The 19357-nt window shown below is 41.8% G+C and overlaps 1 protein-coding gene across 1 annotated transcript in view; it reads left to right on the top strand.

The window, feature by feature from the left end:
- The window catches only part of LOC141126959 (phosphatidylinositol-3,5-bisphosphate 3-phosphatase MTMR2-like), a 90535-nt gene extending 76163 nt beyond the window's left edge, over positions 1 to 14372 (top strand). Inside the window, exon 15 of the mRNA XM_073613043.1 lies at positions 1120 to 14372. Within this exon, the coding sequence (XP_073469144.1) occupies positions 1120 to 1269 (150 nt within the window). The 3' untranslated portion in view covers positions 1270 to 14372. The remainder of the gene's footprint in view (positions 1 to 1119) is intronic.
- The last annotated feature ends 4985 nt before the right edge of the window (positions 14373 to 19357 follow it).

Genomic DNA, 19357 nt, shown 5'->3' with positions numbered 1-19357 from the left:
CACAGAGGTCCCTCCCCTCTTTTGAGGATTCAGTGTTGCTACAAAACTGAAGTACTTCCTGTATGGGAGGGGTTATATAGGGGCGGACTTCCTGTCTACCAGCGTCCATTCACCTAGAGATGGCGTATAACCCAGTAGGTAATGAATATTAGCCCAACGGTGTGTATTCAAAGAAAAGGATTTTACAGGTAAGTATGACAAAAAAAAATAAATCCTATTTTCCCTAAAAGTTTGTGGATGCCTGGCCCTATGAACTTATTAAACATCCCATTCCAAAGCCACAGACATTAATATGGAGTTGGCCTCCTTTTGTACCTACAATAGCTTCCACTTTTTTGCAAATGTATTCCAGAAGATTTTGGAGTGTGTTGGCGGTCAGCAAAAAAAATATTTGTGAGGTTTGGTACTGATGAAGACCTAACTCACAATAGGCATTCCAATGCATCCCAAAGATGTCCAGTAAGGTTGAGGTTTGGAACCTGTGTAGGCCACTCGAGTTTCTCCACACCAAACCATGTCTTTATGAACCCGACTTCGTGCATTGGGGAAGTCATGCTGGAAATAAAAAAAGCTTATAGATATAGATATATCTATATGTGTGTGAGTATGTGTATATATATATATATATGTGTGTGTGTGTACATATATATATATATATATATATATATATATATATATATATATATATATATATATATATATATATATATTTACTTTTTTAATTTTTAATATATACTTTTTTTTTAACACGTGTAGGAAGATGTCAGAAATTTAGTGTTTGCTAGATATCCTGAGCCTATTTCTGAACTAGGAACATTCTGCAAAGGAAAATATTTTTAGAGCCAGAATAGAAAGACTGGTTGCTGACTTTAGGAAACATTTGGATCTTGTGCTTTCTACAATGAGGTCACTGATAAATATGGACAGGGTGCCCTCACTACAGTATTACACATGCTTCATTATATGGCTTATTTTTTCCATTATATAAAATACACCAAATAATAGTGCATTAGCCTTTGTTTTGGTTGGTTTACTGCATGTGTATATATAGGTTTTGTTATCTCCTTGTACTATATTTCTTGGAAACCCAGCCACTGAGCACCTGGTTATTTCTTGTAGGATGCTGTCAAGAGTCAGTGTAAGGACTTGCTTGTCAAGCGAGCGGAGCTACAGAAGAAATTGGAAGAGCTCAAGCAGGAGATGAGTAACCGCTCTCTGTCCTCTGACCGGGGAGGGTCTGTGCATTCTGTCACCCAGACCATCGTTTAACCTGTTCTATTCATCTGGAACTAATAATAACCTTATGTCTTAAGAGCACCTCATGCATTTGGTGGTTAGGTTGCTCACCATTGTCTGTAGGGTCCTGTGCTCCAAAATAGTTCTATATGCACTGATTAGACTTCATGTCTGGAATTGCAGTGGACTTTATCTTCTCAGTTTAACATGAAGGGTAGCAATTCAGATCTTGAAGTGATCACCCCATTATTATTGTGTACACTAATCATCAGCTATTGACTTTAATGGAAATAACTTGTTCTGTTGGCTTTAAATATGAATTACCTGGTAATCTTTAAGCTTAACTCCAGGTATAGAGTTTATTGCATAGTTATATTGGTCCAGCTTTGACTAATGAAGGTATCCATATACCATACCCGTGGGACCACTGTGAAAGCAGAAAATCACTAGTAGCCGTTTTACAGTGATCACCGCTGTTTTCCGGGTCCTGTGCTGAGTGGCTGCATAGTAAACACAGGTGGTCGCTCGCTTGTTCACAGAATGCCTTGCATTTTTCCCAATTAGTACAATGTCTTCTCTGTTGCGAATGGAGACTGTGCCAAGCAAGTGACCCGCTGTGGTTATTACGCATCAGGGCAGCCGCTCAGCATGGGACCTGGAAGACAGCAGCAACCACTACAGTGATTCCCCACTTCCACAGCAACAGTAGTCCCACAGGTATAGACTATGTATGCTTACATTAGTCCGTGCTTGACCAATATAACTATACAATAAAATCCATACCTGGGGTTCTGCTTTTTATTCCCATACATGTTACTATCTGACTGCACAGTTTCCTTTAGATTTACCTAAAGCATGTTATATGAGCACCTACCTAAACTATTCAATTTGTATCAGTCAGGCAGGCCCTTACACTACAGAGTTGTTGGTAGGTTTAAAGGAGGTTGTACAGTCAGATTGTAACATGTATTGTGAGCTTTACAGTCTACAGCTCCAGCAGTCTTTCACTAAATGATATTTCAAGATGTGCTGAAATACTTAAGTATGTCTAAAGCCCTGACTTATTTTTAATTGGATAGAGGGGTTAGAACTCTGTCAAATTTGTACTGCTGTCTGTGTCCCCACTGGGGATTCTCACCCTCCCAATTTTTCCCTATAGCCACTGTTATTGAGACCTAAAGTGAGGGAAAATTCTAAATTTTATGTTGTCAACAGAACAAGAAGGGGGGATGAGTCTTTCAATTGGGACATTTGTTGCGGTTACAACTGGCTTGCTGTTTCTAATGTGTCTATTGGAGTGAAAGGGAATCTCCCCAATGTGACACAAAAAAACGGAAAAAAAAAAAAAACCATAAGTGGTTTTACCCCTCCCTACTCCCGTCTGAACCTACAAAGAAGATATGACTTTAGATATCCTTAAATTTTCCAATCAGATTAATGCTAGTTTTGTACCTTCCTAATGTAAGTTGTTTGCAAGTTAACTAATGTTATCACTTTCAGTATTTATATCCTGTTTTACAGAGTACATGGACCATTTACTTCAGCCTTCTCTGAAAGGAGCTTACGATCGAATGTCCCTATAATAATGTACTCTGTCTATCTCTCCTCGCTCCCTTGGTTGCAGAAGGAAGACTGAGTAAACCCACACAAACATAGGAAAAACTTGCAAACAATGCTAATAGCGTGTGTGCTAAAAACTGAATTTGGGACTTCAGTGCAGCACAGTAAGTGCAAGTCTATCCTGTGCCCATTTCCTGTATGTTCTGCACTGGGCATCCTGCAGACCAGCAACTGAAATGCCCACCGTGGCTTCTGTTGCAATCCCCATGTCAGAATACAAAAACTCAGCAGGAAGATTGCTGAACTACTATCGGATTATTAGTAGAGCAAGCTCCTCAGGTTTTTTTTTTTTTTTTTTTTCGTTCAACCCAGCAGGCTGAAAAAAAAAAAAAACTGACCCATGTGCTGGGCTTGAGACAGGGAATCAGTTAATCAGTGCTTAAAGAGAGATTTTGCAGCTTCTTCCCACTGCCTACTGATTATTCTTTTTCAGACAGTGCGCCCATCAGCATCAGGTAAGAAGGAGAACCTGAGCTGCTTAAAGCTCAGCTCCATTATTTGTATTGCATACTTACTTTGGTCCATCTTGGCACATTGTAAAAATACAAATCTTATAACTGATGGACAGTTGGGGCAGCTGGAAATCATTTGTACTAGTAGGTGCTACTACAGTGATAGCTGTGGTCTTCCAGATCCTCAGGTTCTGTGCAAATGGCTTGCCTCTTCCTGCTGACCAGAGGATGTCATTCACTCAACACCAATGCTTTTAATAGAATGCCTAAAGGTAGCAGTTACTGTTATTTCTAGAACAGAGACACAAAGACCGCTGCCACATGCAACTACACTATTTTGATTGCCGACTCTCCAGTTTTGCAAGGCCTTTCGACTAAGTGCAACAGCATGAAACACGTCTAGGTATTAGGTTGCTGCTGTATGTACTGTTTAGAATGGAGCCTCCCTTTGCTCTACTCTTTTTGAAGACGTGTATACATGTACTGTTATTTCTACATGAATCACTCTATATAACACTTAACCACTTTCTTCCCAAAGCACTGTTGGTATGCAACCATTTTTTTTTTTCTCGTCCATTGAAGGACATAAGAAGTCTTAACCTTTGAATTATGCTGCCGCCTACAGAAGGGTTGGACACTGACAAACAAAAAAATGTAGTTTATCCCAGAGTATTACCCGTTCAATTACCAGCTCGCCTCAGTTTTTTGCTAGTGTCTTAGGAGGATCGGCATCCTTTCATACGCTCTGTTGTATTAAATACTTTTTTCATTTTTCTACAAATTTTTTCTTCTCTACACTGCTGCTGGAGGTTTTACCTCCAAATTTCAGCTATCCAACATGGTTGTCCTCAGCCTGGCTTTTGGACCATACTGTATACAGAGCACATTGGACTGGATGTTGTGGGGCTAGCCTAGAAATGACTTTCCGGCACTGGGTTCCATGTGGGGTGTTTTCCAGGCTGGGTAAATTAAAGAAGAACTGCAGTCTGCTCACATAATTTGTAATAAAAACATCTTTGCCATTCTGAAGCTTCCCTCCAACCACTTTGCATATTATTTCATATATACTGTGATTCTGTACTTGCTAAATATGCTTCAGAAATCTCCCTCCACTGAGTCTGGCTGCAACCTTTCCTTCTGTTAAAAAAAAAAAAAAAAAAAGTCTGGCTGCAACCATTTTAACTGTGGGCAGCTGAAGCTGCTGCCTGTTCACTTCCTGGATTTACACAGACACACCTCCAGATCTGCAGCCATCTCTCATTGCACCCTTTATGACTCATCCCCCCTCCATTCATGGCAAACTCTCAGAGAGTGAGAGCTGTGCATGATGTCATAAGCCAAGACTTTTTACCAGACAAGAAACAGGAAGTGGGCTGTATAAGGTTTTTACTGGCAGAAAAAAATGTTTTACCTTTCCAAAGTTAAAACAACAAGGGCAGAAGATTTAATAGATGGAAAGTTGAAAAAATGACTGAAGGTCCGCTTTGACTGTGGACTGCTTTCCAGACACAGAGCTGCTGGCTTTGCCTCAGGGCTTGCCCTGTGTGAGTACACTGGTTGGGCTCAGCATCAGGAGTTTCTTCATTTTCTTTGGTTGCTGGATCCTCTGCTCGTTCAACGCATGGAGCAGATTGCTGTGGAGTTAATTTCAGTTGTGATGGCTTACTGAAAGCCTCCTGGCTAATTTCTTGCATATGTCTCATGTCAGTACATATGCGTACGGACTGTGGAACTGCCTTGTAAGAAGCGTTTGAACCGTATGGCCTTCAAGGACAGTACCTCTAGTTGTAGATGTTCTCATTAAATATGTTACTGGTGGGATAAGCACTCATCTTCCCCAGTGGAAGAAGCCTCAGAAGTAGACTGTCAAATCATCTTTCTCTCTGAACATCAAGAAGCATCCCTTTAATTTCTCCACTCCTTTAACGTGGCAAGGCCGTCCAATCACCTGCAAATTTAGCATTCCAAGTTGGCCAAATCTTCAGACAAGCCTTCCTCACAAGAGAGTGTACCCCTCCCCCACCCCCACACACACTTTTCACAGTGGCGGTTAACATTTTAAGATACTTGGACAGCCTGCATTGCAGATGCCTTAGTTCAATAGGTAATGTCCCAGGGCTACAAAGTCAAGTTTTTTTCCCCTGCCCCTCCTTGTTTTCTCACTGCTAAACCCCAACCTAGAAAAAGAAGGTACTAAGACCAATCAATATTTAGTCTAAAACACCTAAATTAAATAATTCCCCATTTATTTTGTTTTTTCCAAGTTGTTAAATGTTCAAAAACCAAAAAGGGGACATCTGCCCTATCTTAGACCCTAAAGCCCCAGATATTTGCATTCAGGCCCAAAATTCCCAGTTGAAATCCACAAGCTCTCTCATTGGCCCCTTTCACAAGGGAGACTTTCTGGCTTTTTATGGACATAAAAGATGCTTACTTGCATGTACCCATCTTTCCAGAGCACCAACCTTTTCTGTGGTATGCTGCAGGGCCACTACACTACCATACTACCAGTTCATGGGTATAATCTTTGGCTTATCTACTACACCTTGTGTGTACAACAAAGTGCTGGCTCCAATTTTGTTCTCGGGATATCCCCATTGTGGGGGAACAGTCCGCAAGTGTTTTGTCGGACATTGTATCTACATATCCAGACAATGCAAAGGTTCAGGTGGATCCCGAACTTTTAAAAAATCGTTGCTAGAACTGAAACATTGCTTGGTGCAGTCCTGGACACGTCTCAGGCCACAGTGTTCCTTCTTCAGGAGTGGCTTTAGCCTTTCCCGTGTCAAGCTTGAACCCTTCAAAATCGAAGACATCCAATTCTTTGCTTTTGTATGAGAAACTGTGGACTGATAGTAGCCTTCTTCAAGGCTTTTCTCTTTGCCTAATTTCACTCTAGACATCTGCAACACCATCTTCAGCCATTGTAAAGAAATTTAGTCTGGTCCTGGACAAGCTACCCCTGGTTTCATGGCTCTGTAATCCAGCTGTGGCGTCGGGGAAGTCCTTTTTTGCATCTTTTGGAAGATTCTTATGATGGATGGATGGATGGATGCCAGCTTTTTGGGCTGGGATGGGAGTCATGGGCATCTTGTTGGTACAGGGGACTTGGTAGTCAGAGAAATCTTTTCACCAGATTAAAAATCTTGGAGCTTTGGGCTATTTGGCTGTCCCTTCAGCTTTGGACCAACCTTTTTGAAGGGCCCTCCATTGGATTCATCCGGACAGCGCTTCTACGTGGGGACAAGGTGGTGTTGCAGGCCAGAACTTCCATCTTGTCATGGTAAGTCTCTGCCTTTCACCTTAACCAGGACATTGTTGATCAGTCCTTTTGTCAGGCTCCAGTTTATCAATAGGAAATTCTGTTGTCTTGATGTGGTTCAGGCTATGCAAATCTATCTCTCAGTCACTGCTTCTTTCCGATAGACTGATTCTCATTTGTCGTTCCACATGAGCCTGGAAGGGTGCTTCTTGTTCCACCATCTCCAGGTGGCAGACAGACCATCGTTATGGTCTCAAGGATTAGTTACTGTAAAGGCTTACTTCACTAGAGCTGTGAGCACCTTTTGGACTTTTCAAGCCTCTGTTTCCCAGACCTGCAAGGCTGCCACCTGGTCTTCTGTTCACACGTTCCATAAGTTCAACCAGGTGGGCCTTTCTGCCTCATGATTTACCGACTTCAGGCATAAGGTCCTTTTAGGCAGCTGTTTAAGTTGCAGCTAGGCCCTAGTTCTTATCATTACGTTGGGCCTGTTAGAGATTGTTTGTCGTTGCTCAGCCCACACATGTGGGCTGAGCAACATGTGGACTGCTTTCGGACATCACAAAAGTTTAAAACTTTCTGTGTAAAATCCATTTCTTCAAGTCCATTAAGGGACACAGGTTCCATCCCTCCAAGATTTAAGATCATGTACTGCTTTCCTACAAAACTAAGGCATGTCAGTAGTAAAAGAGATAATACCCTGGGCTGGCCTACAGTTTTTTTTTTTTTTTTTTAGCTAATCTTCATTTGGGTGAAAGTATAACCCAAAGATTTAAGACTTTCTCTGTCCCTCAGTGGACTCTTAAGGAAAGTATTTTATGTTGAGTACTTCTATTATTTCATCCTAAAGCCTGGGTTCACACATATACAAACACAGACATCACATGCGATTCTCACCCACATTTTTGTGCTGATCACATGCGATGTCTGTGCAATGGGAGTTCAGTCATACAGTTTGTATGGCTGAACTCGCATTGGATTTGCAAAAAAAGGTACAGGGACTTTTTTTTCCCGCACTGGAATTGGATTGCATGGGTGTTCACACCCATGCGATCTGATTCCTGTCCGAATTCACAGTTCACACTGCGATCTGTGAATCGATCTGGGGGTGTCATTAACTTTGTATTGGCACCCGCAGCGGTTCGCAGACGGCAGTGTGAACTGCTTGTGGGAGAGATGCGATGTGGGAACTGGAATTGCGCTGGTTACTGCATAGCTGTATGAACCTAGGTTAAAGGAGATGTAAACAATAACTGGATGACATTTAATTTGCTCTGTGTACAGTATATCATAAACAACTGCCATGTTCTTTTATGAAATACTGTTCTCGCATATTATCCATCCTTTTTTTTTTTTCCCAATAACTTCTTGTCTATATGCATTTATTTAATCCAGCATCTGCTGCCAATCAATGCTTTGGACTGGCTTCCTGACCTATTGTAGTCTACATCAGGGGTGCATGTGACAAATGAGAAATAAAATTGAGAGACAGAATGTGCTTTAAAATGTTTTGACGTCATTGCGTGTAGTTGACATGGGCAGTATAGAGCAGGAGCTGAAAAGGCCAGACTGGGCCTTTGCTGCAACCACTTTACTGTGAGTAAATTGGAGACCTCTGTACCTGTGCAGGCTTCTATTCTATAACTTTCCTACTTCTAAATGTGCCTTTCTGAGTACAGCTGTAATGTGCTGAGGCTATCATTGCATTGACATGTATATCAAGCTAGACTGTTTCATAGTAGCACTAAGGTCTTAATGTTCAAAGGTGCTTTGTCAGTCACCTTGCATGGGATCACTTACCAGTAACATTGAGAGAAGCCTTAATTTTAGCACTAGCACAAGAGCAATAATTGTTTAGCACTGCTGCTCCTTACATATTGTGTTTTGGTTATTGGGGCTTTATCTTTAATTGCTTTGCCTCAAATGAGTGATTTTATTTTGTTACTACAAGGTTTGAACTACTTGAAGTTACTAGTTTAAAGTTACCAAAATGTTTGCTAATTTTCTGTGTGTTTTAAATTATTTTCTTTGTAATTGTAAAGGGTAACACTTAAAAAAAACAACTTCCACAAAACATATGTTTCAGTTCTAAATGATTGCTAGCAAGTTGAATCATAGGCTAGCTTCCTATGTGGCCACAAATTTGGGAACACCTTACTATTACACTTAAAGTGATACTAAAGTCTTGTTTATTATTTTTAAATGGAAAAAAGATTTTTTTTTATACTTGCCTACTCTGTGCAGTGGTTTTGCACAGAGCAGCCCAGATCCTCTTCTTCTTGGGTCCCTCTTTGGCGCATCTGGCACTTCCCCCCCTGCTGAGCGCCCCCACAGCAAGCAGCTTGCTATGGGGGCATCCGAGCTGGGCCGCTGCTCTGTGTCCATTTAGACACAGAACTGCGGCCCCGCTCCCTCTTTCCTCATTGGCTCACTGACCGAGCTCCGCTGCTGTCTCAGCCAATCAGGAGGGAGAGTGCCAGTCAGCCAAGTCTCTTGTGTAACATCGCTGGATTGGAGGAGGCTCAGGTTAGTATTAGGGGGGCTGTGGGGGGGTGCTGCATACATAAGGTTTTTTATTTTAATGCATAGAATGCATTAAGATTAAAAAAAAACTTCTGCCTTTAGAACCACTTTAATGACCTTGTTAAACCCCAACACTGCCAAAACTCTAACCATAGGCATTAATATGAAGATACCGCACTTTACCTTTGTGGCTGTAACAGCCTCCACTCCATGCTTTTATTGTGTGTCTGTGTGAATTTGTTCTCAATTTAGTACTAATTTCCTCCGAATTTTTGTCTCACAGTTGGTGTTCCTGTTCATTAGGACTGAGGTCAGGGCTCTGCTTTAGGCCACTTAAGTGCCTTCACACCAAGCTCCTCAAACCATGTCTTTATGGATCTGGCTTTGTGCAGAGGGGCACAGTCATGCTGGAACAGAAAATGACCTCCTCCCGATTGTTACCACAAGGTTGGAAATGCACGATTGTCTAAAATCTATTTGTACGCTGTATCAGTACTGTTCACGTTAAACACCTGGACTCAATCATTTTGAAAAGGTGTCCACATACTTTTGACATTCTAGTGCATCTTTCATGGACTCTTATGATTAGACAACCCTAACCTCAGGGGTGTTACTGTCCTCTGAAGGATTCTCGCTAGTGTACATAGAATAAAGCGGTTGGGAAATCCAGCTGCAGAAGAGATTCCTGCCTTTTGCAAAGATGCATAGCTTTAAACTACTGAGGTGCAATAGCAAAGGATATTAAATTGAACCTACCAGTGCCTTCTAAGACCTGAAATAACGGGTTTTAGTGAACTCTAAATTTTGTTTTCCTGGGCCTTCACTTCTTGTAGTGGGAGCAGTGAAACCATCTGTGAGACTAAAAATAATCTCAGACACATTAAGCATTTAACAGTGAATTTTCACAAGAGAGGATGAGCATCCAATTAGACACAGTCTCGTGGGGTAAAGAGAGGCAGGTGCAGGACAAAGGATGGTGCAAAAATAGAAACCTCATACACTAAGATCCTTAAATCACAGTTCATAGGATATTCCAGTTATTCCAAGTCCCATATAACATCAACACCGCATGCGACCATCACCCAAGGAAGGATGTCTGCTTACCGCTTACCAGATAGATCTGACCTGCAAAAGGTCAAAAACGCCTGTGACTGTTTTACCCCGCCAAGGCCTTTGGGATGCTCGGTAAACCAGAATCCTGCAGACACTCTCTCGTTTTCATAGACTCAGGGATATCCCACTCAGAAAAAAGATGCTCCACATAGTGTAAGATCCAACACACAGTTGTTTAAAAATGGAAGAGCGTCTTCCTTACATATAATTTTTTTCAATATTATGTTGATATGTGTATGAATAGTATGCTTCACTAAATGTCTAAGCGCGACTCTGTTTTTATACTTATTGATCCTTTAGGGATATCACACATGAGAGTTGCTGCTCTTTTTTGATCTATTGGATTTTATTTATCATATCATTTTTAATAAGCGCGTTTTTTCCCCCCTATACATTAAGCATTTACCTGAACCACTTCAGCCCCCCAGAAGGTTTACCCCAACAACCCCCCCCCCCCTTTCGTGACCAGGCCATTTTTTGCGATACGGCAGCACTGTGTTTCTTTAACTGACAATTGCGCAGTCGTGCGACGCTGTACCCAAATAAAATTGATGTCCTTTTTTTCCCCTGAAATAGAGATTTCTTTTGGTGGTATTTGATCAGTTTTTCTTTTTTGGGCTATAAACAAAAAAAAGAGCGACAATAATGGGGAAAAAAACTAGATTTTTTACTTTCTGCTATAAAACATATCCAATTAAAAAAATGTAAAAAAATCTAATTTCTTCATTAGTTTAGGCCAATATGTATTCTGCTAGATATTTTTTGGTAAAAAAAAACAAAACGCAATAAGCGTATATTGATTAGTTTGTGCAAAAGTTATAGCGTCTACAAACTAGAGGATATTTTTATGGAATTTTTATTTATTTATTTATTACTAGTAATGGCGGTGATCATCGATTTTTAGCGGGATTGTGGCGGACAGATCAGACACCTGACACTTTTTGGGGACCAGTGACACTAATGCAGTGATCAGTGCTAAATAACATACACTGTAACTGTACTAATGACACTGGCAGGGAAGGGGTTAACATTAGGGGCCATCAAAGGGTTAAGTGTGCTCCTAGATAATGCTTTCTAACTGGGGGGGGGGGGGGGAATCCTGTGACTGGAGGAACACAGAGATCCGTGTTTTTGCTTAGCAGAAACACAAGATCTCCATCTTCCTCCTTCACAAACGGCGGTCTGCCTTGTTTAAATAGGCAGAACTCCGTTCTGCCTCTTCTGTGAACGATCGCGGGTGGCCTGCTGATTGCCACCCACTGCGTCCAATCACAGCGGGAGCGTGTCGCTGGCGGTGTGCGCCCCAGACCCACTGCACGAAATCCTGTACCTATACGTGATTTCGTGCAGGAGGGCCGCCCCGCCTCAGTATATCTGGGTGGGGCGGTCCTTAAGTGGTTAAAGTGATTGCAAAGGCTAAAGGTATTTTACCTTAATGCATTCTCTGCATTTAAAACCTTTTATGTGCATCTCCCCCCTCCCTCCCCTTCCTCTTTGCCCTGATGTAAACTAACCCATCTTCATACTCGGATCTGACAGCCGTGGTTGCTGGTGTTTGTTTACATCCTGGCCACATCTGTGCATTACAGCCCCATAGACTTCTTCAGGGCTGGTTCCTTCCATCTCCCTTCATCTCCAGCCTCACAGTCCTATAGAAGTCAATGGGGCTGTAATGCGAGGCCAGGACACTGAAGACTTGTGCGACGGTTGTAAACAAACAGCGGAATTATCACTGTAAGGTTAGTAGAGTTGGTTGATTTTGGTCAGGGCAAAAAGGATAAATGCACTTTGTATTAAATTGCACTTATCCTTTAATGTTAGATGTCTTATAATTGCCAGTATGTACAGCGGTATGGTATGTTTGATAAAAGAATGAATATGCAAGGAGGTACCCATTATAGGCCTTATTTATTGGTGTATGAAAGAACAACTGTCAGTGCTGGACTAATCAACAAATTGGATTCCATTCACATTTGTTGGAAGCTGATTTGTTGTTAAGGACTTAGACAGTTCTTTCAGAATGTTAATGCCTGATAGGAAGTATGAGCTTTGTTCAGTTAGGGTCCTTTCACACGGGCGATCCGTCCAGCTGATTCTGCTTGCTCAGCGGGGGATAACTCCGCTGATCCCCCTCTGAGCAGGCAGATGACAGGTCCGTCTCCGCTCACTGTGCAGAGACGGACCTGTCAGAGCGCCGCTCTTCTCTATGGGGAGATGAGATGAATATGGACCACCTGTCCGTTTTCATTTGATCTGACAGACGGGTGGAAAATAGGGTCTCCATCCGTCTGGATTTCACAGACAGGATCAGATAGCAGCGGGTGTCAGCGGACATGTCACCGCTGACATCCAGCGCTCCATAGGAGTGAAAGGAGGCTCCGATCAGAAAAACTGACAGGCGGTCCTGATCGGAAAGCCATTGTGAAAAGGGGCCTTACTGCTCATACTTAACTGCCAGAGGGTGATGGCAAGTTTTTGATATCTGAATTAAAGAAGATACAGAAAGCTGCATGCTTTGTTTTTTTTCCCAACGTGCCTTACACTGCAAGAAAAATAATAATTATTTTGAGACCACTTTTTTATATATATATAGTGATGGAATAGGGAAGTGTTAGACCCTCTGTCAGGTCTTTTGAGTTGTCACGTAATGAAAATAAAGCGGAAAACTTCCAATGTGGACCTTTGCTTTGGGTACAACTGGTGACATTTGTTGCCAAAATACAGAAAAAAATTAGGTTTACAACCCTTCCCTACTCCATCCAAAACTTTAAAATATTTGGCCATATGTACACTGTAAATCTCTGTTGAATGCCCACAATTTGTTACTGTAATGCCCCGTACACACGGTCGGATTTTCCGACGGAAAATGTGTGATAGGACCTTGTTGTCGGAAATTCTGACCGTGTGTAGGCTCCATCACACATTTTCCATCGGATTTTCCGACACACAAAGTTTGAGAGCAGGATATAAAATTTTCCGACAACAAAATCCGTTGTCGGAATTTCCGATCGTGTGTACACAAATCCAACGCACAAAGTGCCACGCATGCTCAGAATAAATAGAGATGAAAGCTATTGGCTACTGCCCCGTTTATAGTCCCGACGTACGTGTTTTACGTCACCGCGTTCAGAATGATCGGATTTTCCGGCAACTTTGTGTGACCGTGTGTATGCAAGACAAGTTTGAGCCAACATCCGTCGGAAAAAATCCTAGGATTTTGTTGTCGGAATGTCCGATCAATGTCCGACCGTGTGTACGGGGCATAAGTCAGACAAGCTGCATATACAGTAATTATTATTTTTAAATTTTTTTTTTACTCTTTATTTAATTGGAAAGTGCCGATATTTCAATTGTCTGACCCCGGCTCTCTCACACAAAGCAGCAGCCCTGCGTTCCTGCAATCCAACAGAAGCCCCATAGCAAACCCCTCTTACTACCTGAGCAGTGTTAAATAATGCACCGTTCGGGGGGGAGGTGGGGAACATTGGATAGCAGGAGAGCTGGGCAGCCTGACTCTCCAGATTACTGCAGCATTTATGGCCTCATTAACATGGGCATACTACAGTGTACACCCGTGTGAGGGCTGTGTTTTCCCACACCTAGATGCATGCAGGCGTCCCATTCATATCAGTTGGGGTGCAGGCACTGCATAGACACATCAGCTGCTTCCAATTTAAAATCTGTGCAAATGCATGGTCCCAAAACGCAGATGTATGTTTGGTGCCATGCACCTGAACCCACATGGCTATCATATTGTAAGCAGCGGCTGTGTTCGTCCTGCAGCTGCGTCCTAATTGACCTGAATGGGATTGCCTACACTGCGTTGCATGCAACACCTGTGCATTCGCTTGTGAGTAAACACAGCCTTCACATAGGGCTACCAGTTATATAAGAGTGTAAAAAAAAAAACAGGTAAATTACAGTAATAAAAATGTTCAATTGGACTTTAAGGTAATTGTTCGGTATTTATTAAAAGCACTAAAGTGAATGTTTATGAAATATCACTGTACAATGTACTGTAGTAATTACATTAACTAAAAATACTGTAATTACTTTTATAATGTACGAATGATGATCTATTTTTAATATAGCAGAAATGTTGATTTTCTAAAATGGAAAAAACAACCAGAATAAAACCATTTACAACTGATTATTCCTAAAAAGTATATTCTTTCTGTGTTGACTGAATTATTTTTGTATGTATGTATGGGTGTACAGTATGTATGCATATAGGTTTACATATATGATGATCATGAAACTAGCTGTTCCTTGGGAAGCACTGGGCTGCGGTTTATCCAGCCTTCCTTGATGGCGATCTATAGTGGGCAGTGTTCAGTGGATGAAAGGTGAATGGTGTCAGTAGTGTGGTGCTGGCCATACACTGTTCATGTTACTGAATGCAGAGAAAAAAAAAAACCTAACTGGTTCCATCCACACAAATGAGGTGGGTGGAGGAATCCCCCCCCCCCCAGTTCTTTAGTTTTAAGAATACAGCAATCAGCGGCTGCAGCTGCTGATCAATAAAAGTTATCCAGCATGTCCATTCAACAGGAGTTGCTCAAACTATCGACTTCTGTTGAGCAGGGATGGCCACACTGATAGAAATAGAGCCAGTCTCTGCTGAACTGGTCGAATTTTCATCAGCGAATGGCCAACTTTGGACTGACCCAAATCTACATCTTAGCCTGTGATTGTCTAAATGTCCCCTTTCAGGCTGCTGATTGTTCATGCACGTCATGTAAAAGCTTTCTTGGCCTATAGGGAATCTGCATGAGCAAGAAACTACACATTGTGGACCAGAGCCATGGTGGTGAGTTAAAATGTTACTAAATCCAGGACCCTGCATTCACTATATCTTCTCTCCCACGGTACACAGAACATAGAAATGCAACAGTTTTAGTAAATATAAACTGCTAAATACCTTTTCTCATTGTCAGTTAGAGCAGTCTTGTGACTTCTATCAGTGTCTGGTTAAAGAGTAAGTAAACCCTAATGGGTTTTACTTCCTCTTTGTTCCCCTGCAAACCCTGCAAAGTAAAAGCATAATGGGCTAGTGTGCATCGCATACTAGCCCATCATGTGCCACTTACCTGCAAGCTAAGCCCGTGGTGTCCCCACTGGTGGCCGCATCCATCTTCTGGGGCTGTGAACCAGTGCCCTTACAGATTGCCTGTTTCATTGTGCTTATAGGTCTCCCTGTACTGGAACACCTTTTGTTATTGCTTATAACTTTTAATAAATACTTTTTTAAAATACTACACAATGGAAGCCCTATCTCTTTCTATGAGGCTCTAACTATGAACAGCTGACGAATCAACTTTGGGAAAAGTGACCAGGAAGACTCCCTTGGATACCCTTACTGGGTGGAGTGAGCTGCTGAGGCCCTACAGACCACAGATACCACGTGTGGACCACTAGGAGAGATACCAGGAACCATCCCATCTTTACATGCCCATTACCCCTGCAGGGGTGCAGAGAGCTGGTGAGTGGGGACCCATCAGGGGGAGCACAGAAATCACTCGATTCTCTGAACACAAGAGTCACTTGAGCACTTTGGACTTTTTTTGTTTTTCACTGGGAATTTTTGGAGCTTCACAAATCATTTTTTATATATATTTTATATCTTCATGCTGATTTTTCTATTACGGTTTATGACTACACATATGTGTCACTGGATTTTGCTGGTTTTGGGTTTTATACATTTTTGCACATAATTTATATATATTTTTTATCTTTTGGACATTAAGGTTTTTTTGATGGTACATGGATCCCATGAGGTTTATCTCTCAAGGTTATTCCTATGCACACATATACAGTGGGGACGGAAAGTATTCAGACCCCCTTACATTTTTCCGTCTTTGTTATATTCAGTTTTTCTTTTTTAATAAATCTGCAAAAATGTCAACAATTCTGTGTTTTTCTGTCAATATAGGGTGCTGTGTGTACATTGATGAGGAAAAAAAATAACTTAAATGATTTTAGCAAATGGCTGCATTTAACAAAGAGTGAAAAATGTAATGGGGTCTGAATACTTTCCGTCCCCACTGTATATGTGAGGTTTATTGGGATTCACTTAATATTTATTTTTATCTGTGTATTGCACATTTTTTAATTTTTTTGAACATTGGTATGGATGCATGGAGCCTGCATTATCGGGTAACTAACCCTTCCGTACACGCATTCACCACTGGCATCCACATTGCCACTATAATCATCCTCATAAGTTAGCCAGTAGGTAGCGCCACCAACCCCACACCTGCACATCATCACATCCATCTTCTGCCCTCCTACTTCCGCGGCTGCAGACTCCAGCTCTGGCCATAGCCTTGTGGTGTCATCCCTGCGCGCGGGAGCAGTCAGTCACAGCACATACGAGTGAAGAAACGGCACGGATGACATCATCGGTGCAGTGTACAGGAAATATCTCCTAAATGGCGTACGTTTAGGAGATATTTGCAGTACCTATAGGTAAGCCTTATTATAGGCTTACCTATAGGTAAAACCTACAAATGTGGGTTTACAACCACTTTAAAGCTTGTAGGAGGAGTTTTCATTCTCCTGACTGTCCTATGAAGCTGCAGGACCCCTGACCCTCTGGACAGTGCTGATTGGCCCTGTGCTGATCACATGCACTCTTCCAGGAAAGAAAAAACACTCTAGCAATACACAGCAAACTGAGCATGTGCAGAGTGTCTCGGAGGCTCTGTACTATCAGCTAGATCAGATGAATTGGGGACAGTGGAAGAAGGGGAGGATCAGCAAAGACAGGATCAAACAGTCTTTTTACACAATGCAGAGGATTAACCGCTTAGGTTCTACATTGAGTATAACCAGCATGCTTTACTGCATATACAGACTGATTTTACTGTTGTGGGTTTAGTAACACTTTAAGTAAGGTGATCGGATTTTCAAAAGAAAATCTGGGGACATATTTATTTTTTTATTGGCAAACAGTAAACTATTTTATAAGCAAAAGTAGAAAAAACACATATGTTAGAGTCAGTATAGCTGCACACCCCATAGAACTTGCAATATGGGATGATTCCCCCAAAGGGGTTTTTTTTAGCAGCAAAGTATTAAAGGAAAAAAAATTGTAATTTTAGTAAAATCTTTTTATTTCACAAAATAGAATTCAAAATATATGTGCTCTGGTTACAGACTTAAAAATCATTTTCCATCATACATAGCGAAAGTCATACAGTGGAGCAAATTGAACATTACAGAATTGCCATCCATATGAATACCCCATTGGTATTTGAATTCTATTTTGTGAAATAAAAAGATTTTACTAAATCACTATTTTTTTAATTTAATACTTTACTGCTAAAAAAAACCCTTGGGGGAATTGTCCCGTATTACTATTTTATAAGCATATTTTCCGCAAATTATATATATGCAGTGTATGTGTTTATGGAATGATTGTATGATACATACGGTATTTCTCAGATTTTGTCCATCAGATTAAATAAAAAAGACGATAAGATAGAGAAAAAAACTTTTCAATGTATGTCTTGTATCGGTGCCACCTCATCGGTGCCAACTTATCAGTGCAGCCTCATTAGTGCCCATCAGTGTAGTCTCATCAGTCCTACCTCATCAGCTTGAATTCATCAGTGCAGCCTATCCATGCCACCTCATCAGTGCCCATCAGTGCAGCCTATCCATGCCACCTCATCAGTGCCCAGGGTCAGGGTATTACTGCCCAAGTGCACAGAGCTGAAACTGACTCCTCTCACAGCCAACATGGCCCCCGCCAAACGGGAAACTGCCCACCCAGGCAGGGCCAGTGCAAGGATCTCTTTCCACACAGGCGAAGGTGCATTTTGCCACAACCTCCCCCCCCCCCCATTCCAACCACTACTGCCATCCTCCTGCCACCCCACTCCCCTCCTCAATGCAAACTGGGTTTATTCCCTCCCCACGTCCCCTCACTTGTCTGCAGTCGCACTGGTACCGCCTTCACGTTGCACTCATAATGTGATGGGGTGCAGCATGCAGGACGTCACACAGCATTGAAAATTTGAGCTGTACTGAACTTCCACTAAATGGCAGTGTAGAAAGGGGGGCCGGGTTATGCACTCCCTGTCTCCCCTCACTGGCTATGGGCAGCTGGCGGGTGAGGCAAACTAAAACTTCTATGCTGAGCCCGGGAAGAGAGAGGACTCGGCATTAGGAAAAGGAAGCAGTGCTGGGACAAAGTCAGCTGGTGCCCAGGGTGAAGCTGCCAAGCTGTCCCCCCCCCCTCTGCCAAAGGGAAGGGAGATGGTAGTGTTGGGGTTCAAGGGGAATGGTGGTTACAGGGAAGAGGGTATATGAGGTGGAAGGTATGTGCTATGATCTGAGGGGTGAGAGGTGAATGACATAGGGGGGCGGTAATGAAATTGGGTGGGGGGGAGATGGGTAAGAGGGAAATTCTGGAGAGTTAAAAGGTGGGTAGAATGGAGGTGGAATAAGGAGGCGATGTTTGAGTTCAGGTGCTGTGATCTCTAAGGTAAAGTAGTTGGCAGAGAGGCACCGTGGCCAGCGAGAGAGAGGTGGGTGGGAGATGCTTTAACTGGTGGAGAGAAAATAAGGTGGTACTAGCAATTAGAGCCCATTCACACCAGTGAGCACACGTTATGGTCCATTTGATGTGTGCCTGCTGTTATGTATTATAGAAGGGCAGTGCAATATCTTGTTAAAATGCATTGCACAGTTTACTTTTCTCTTTTTTTTTTTTTTTTTTTTTTTTTTTTTTTTTAAGATTCACTCAATATTACTGAAAAACAATTCATTCAGCTACATGTGCTATGGAGACATGTGTTGGACTGTGATAAAAATGGAGACATGCTGCATTTTTACATGACACCAACACTTACAGTATCTCACAAAAGTGAGTACACCCCTCACATTTTTGTAAATATTTTATTATCCCTTTCATGACTAAGCCTATGTTTGAAATTTGGTGTTTAAAAGTTAAAATCCGTATTTTTTGCTAGAACCCCCAAACATTATATATATTTTTTTTAGCAGAGAATCTAGAGAATAAAATGGAGATTGTTGCAATATTTTATATCACACCGTATTTGTGCAGCGGTGTTCACTTTCATGAATTTTAAAAAATCCAAACAGTAAAGTTACCCCATTTTTTTTGTATAATGTGAAAGATGAT

This window comes from Aquarana catesbeiana, linkage group LG02, assembly GCF_042186555.1.
Source record: "Aquarana catesbeiana isolate 2022-GZ linkage group LG02, ASM4218655v1, whole genome shotgun sequence".
Classification (NCBI taxonomy): domain Eukaryota; kingdom Metazoa; phylum Chordata; class Amphibia; order Anura; family Ranidae; genus Aquarana; species Aquarana catesbeiana.
This window is presented reverse-complemented; position numbering and strand designations above follow the sequence as displayed.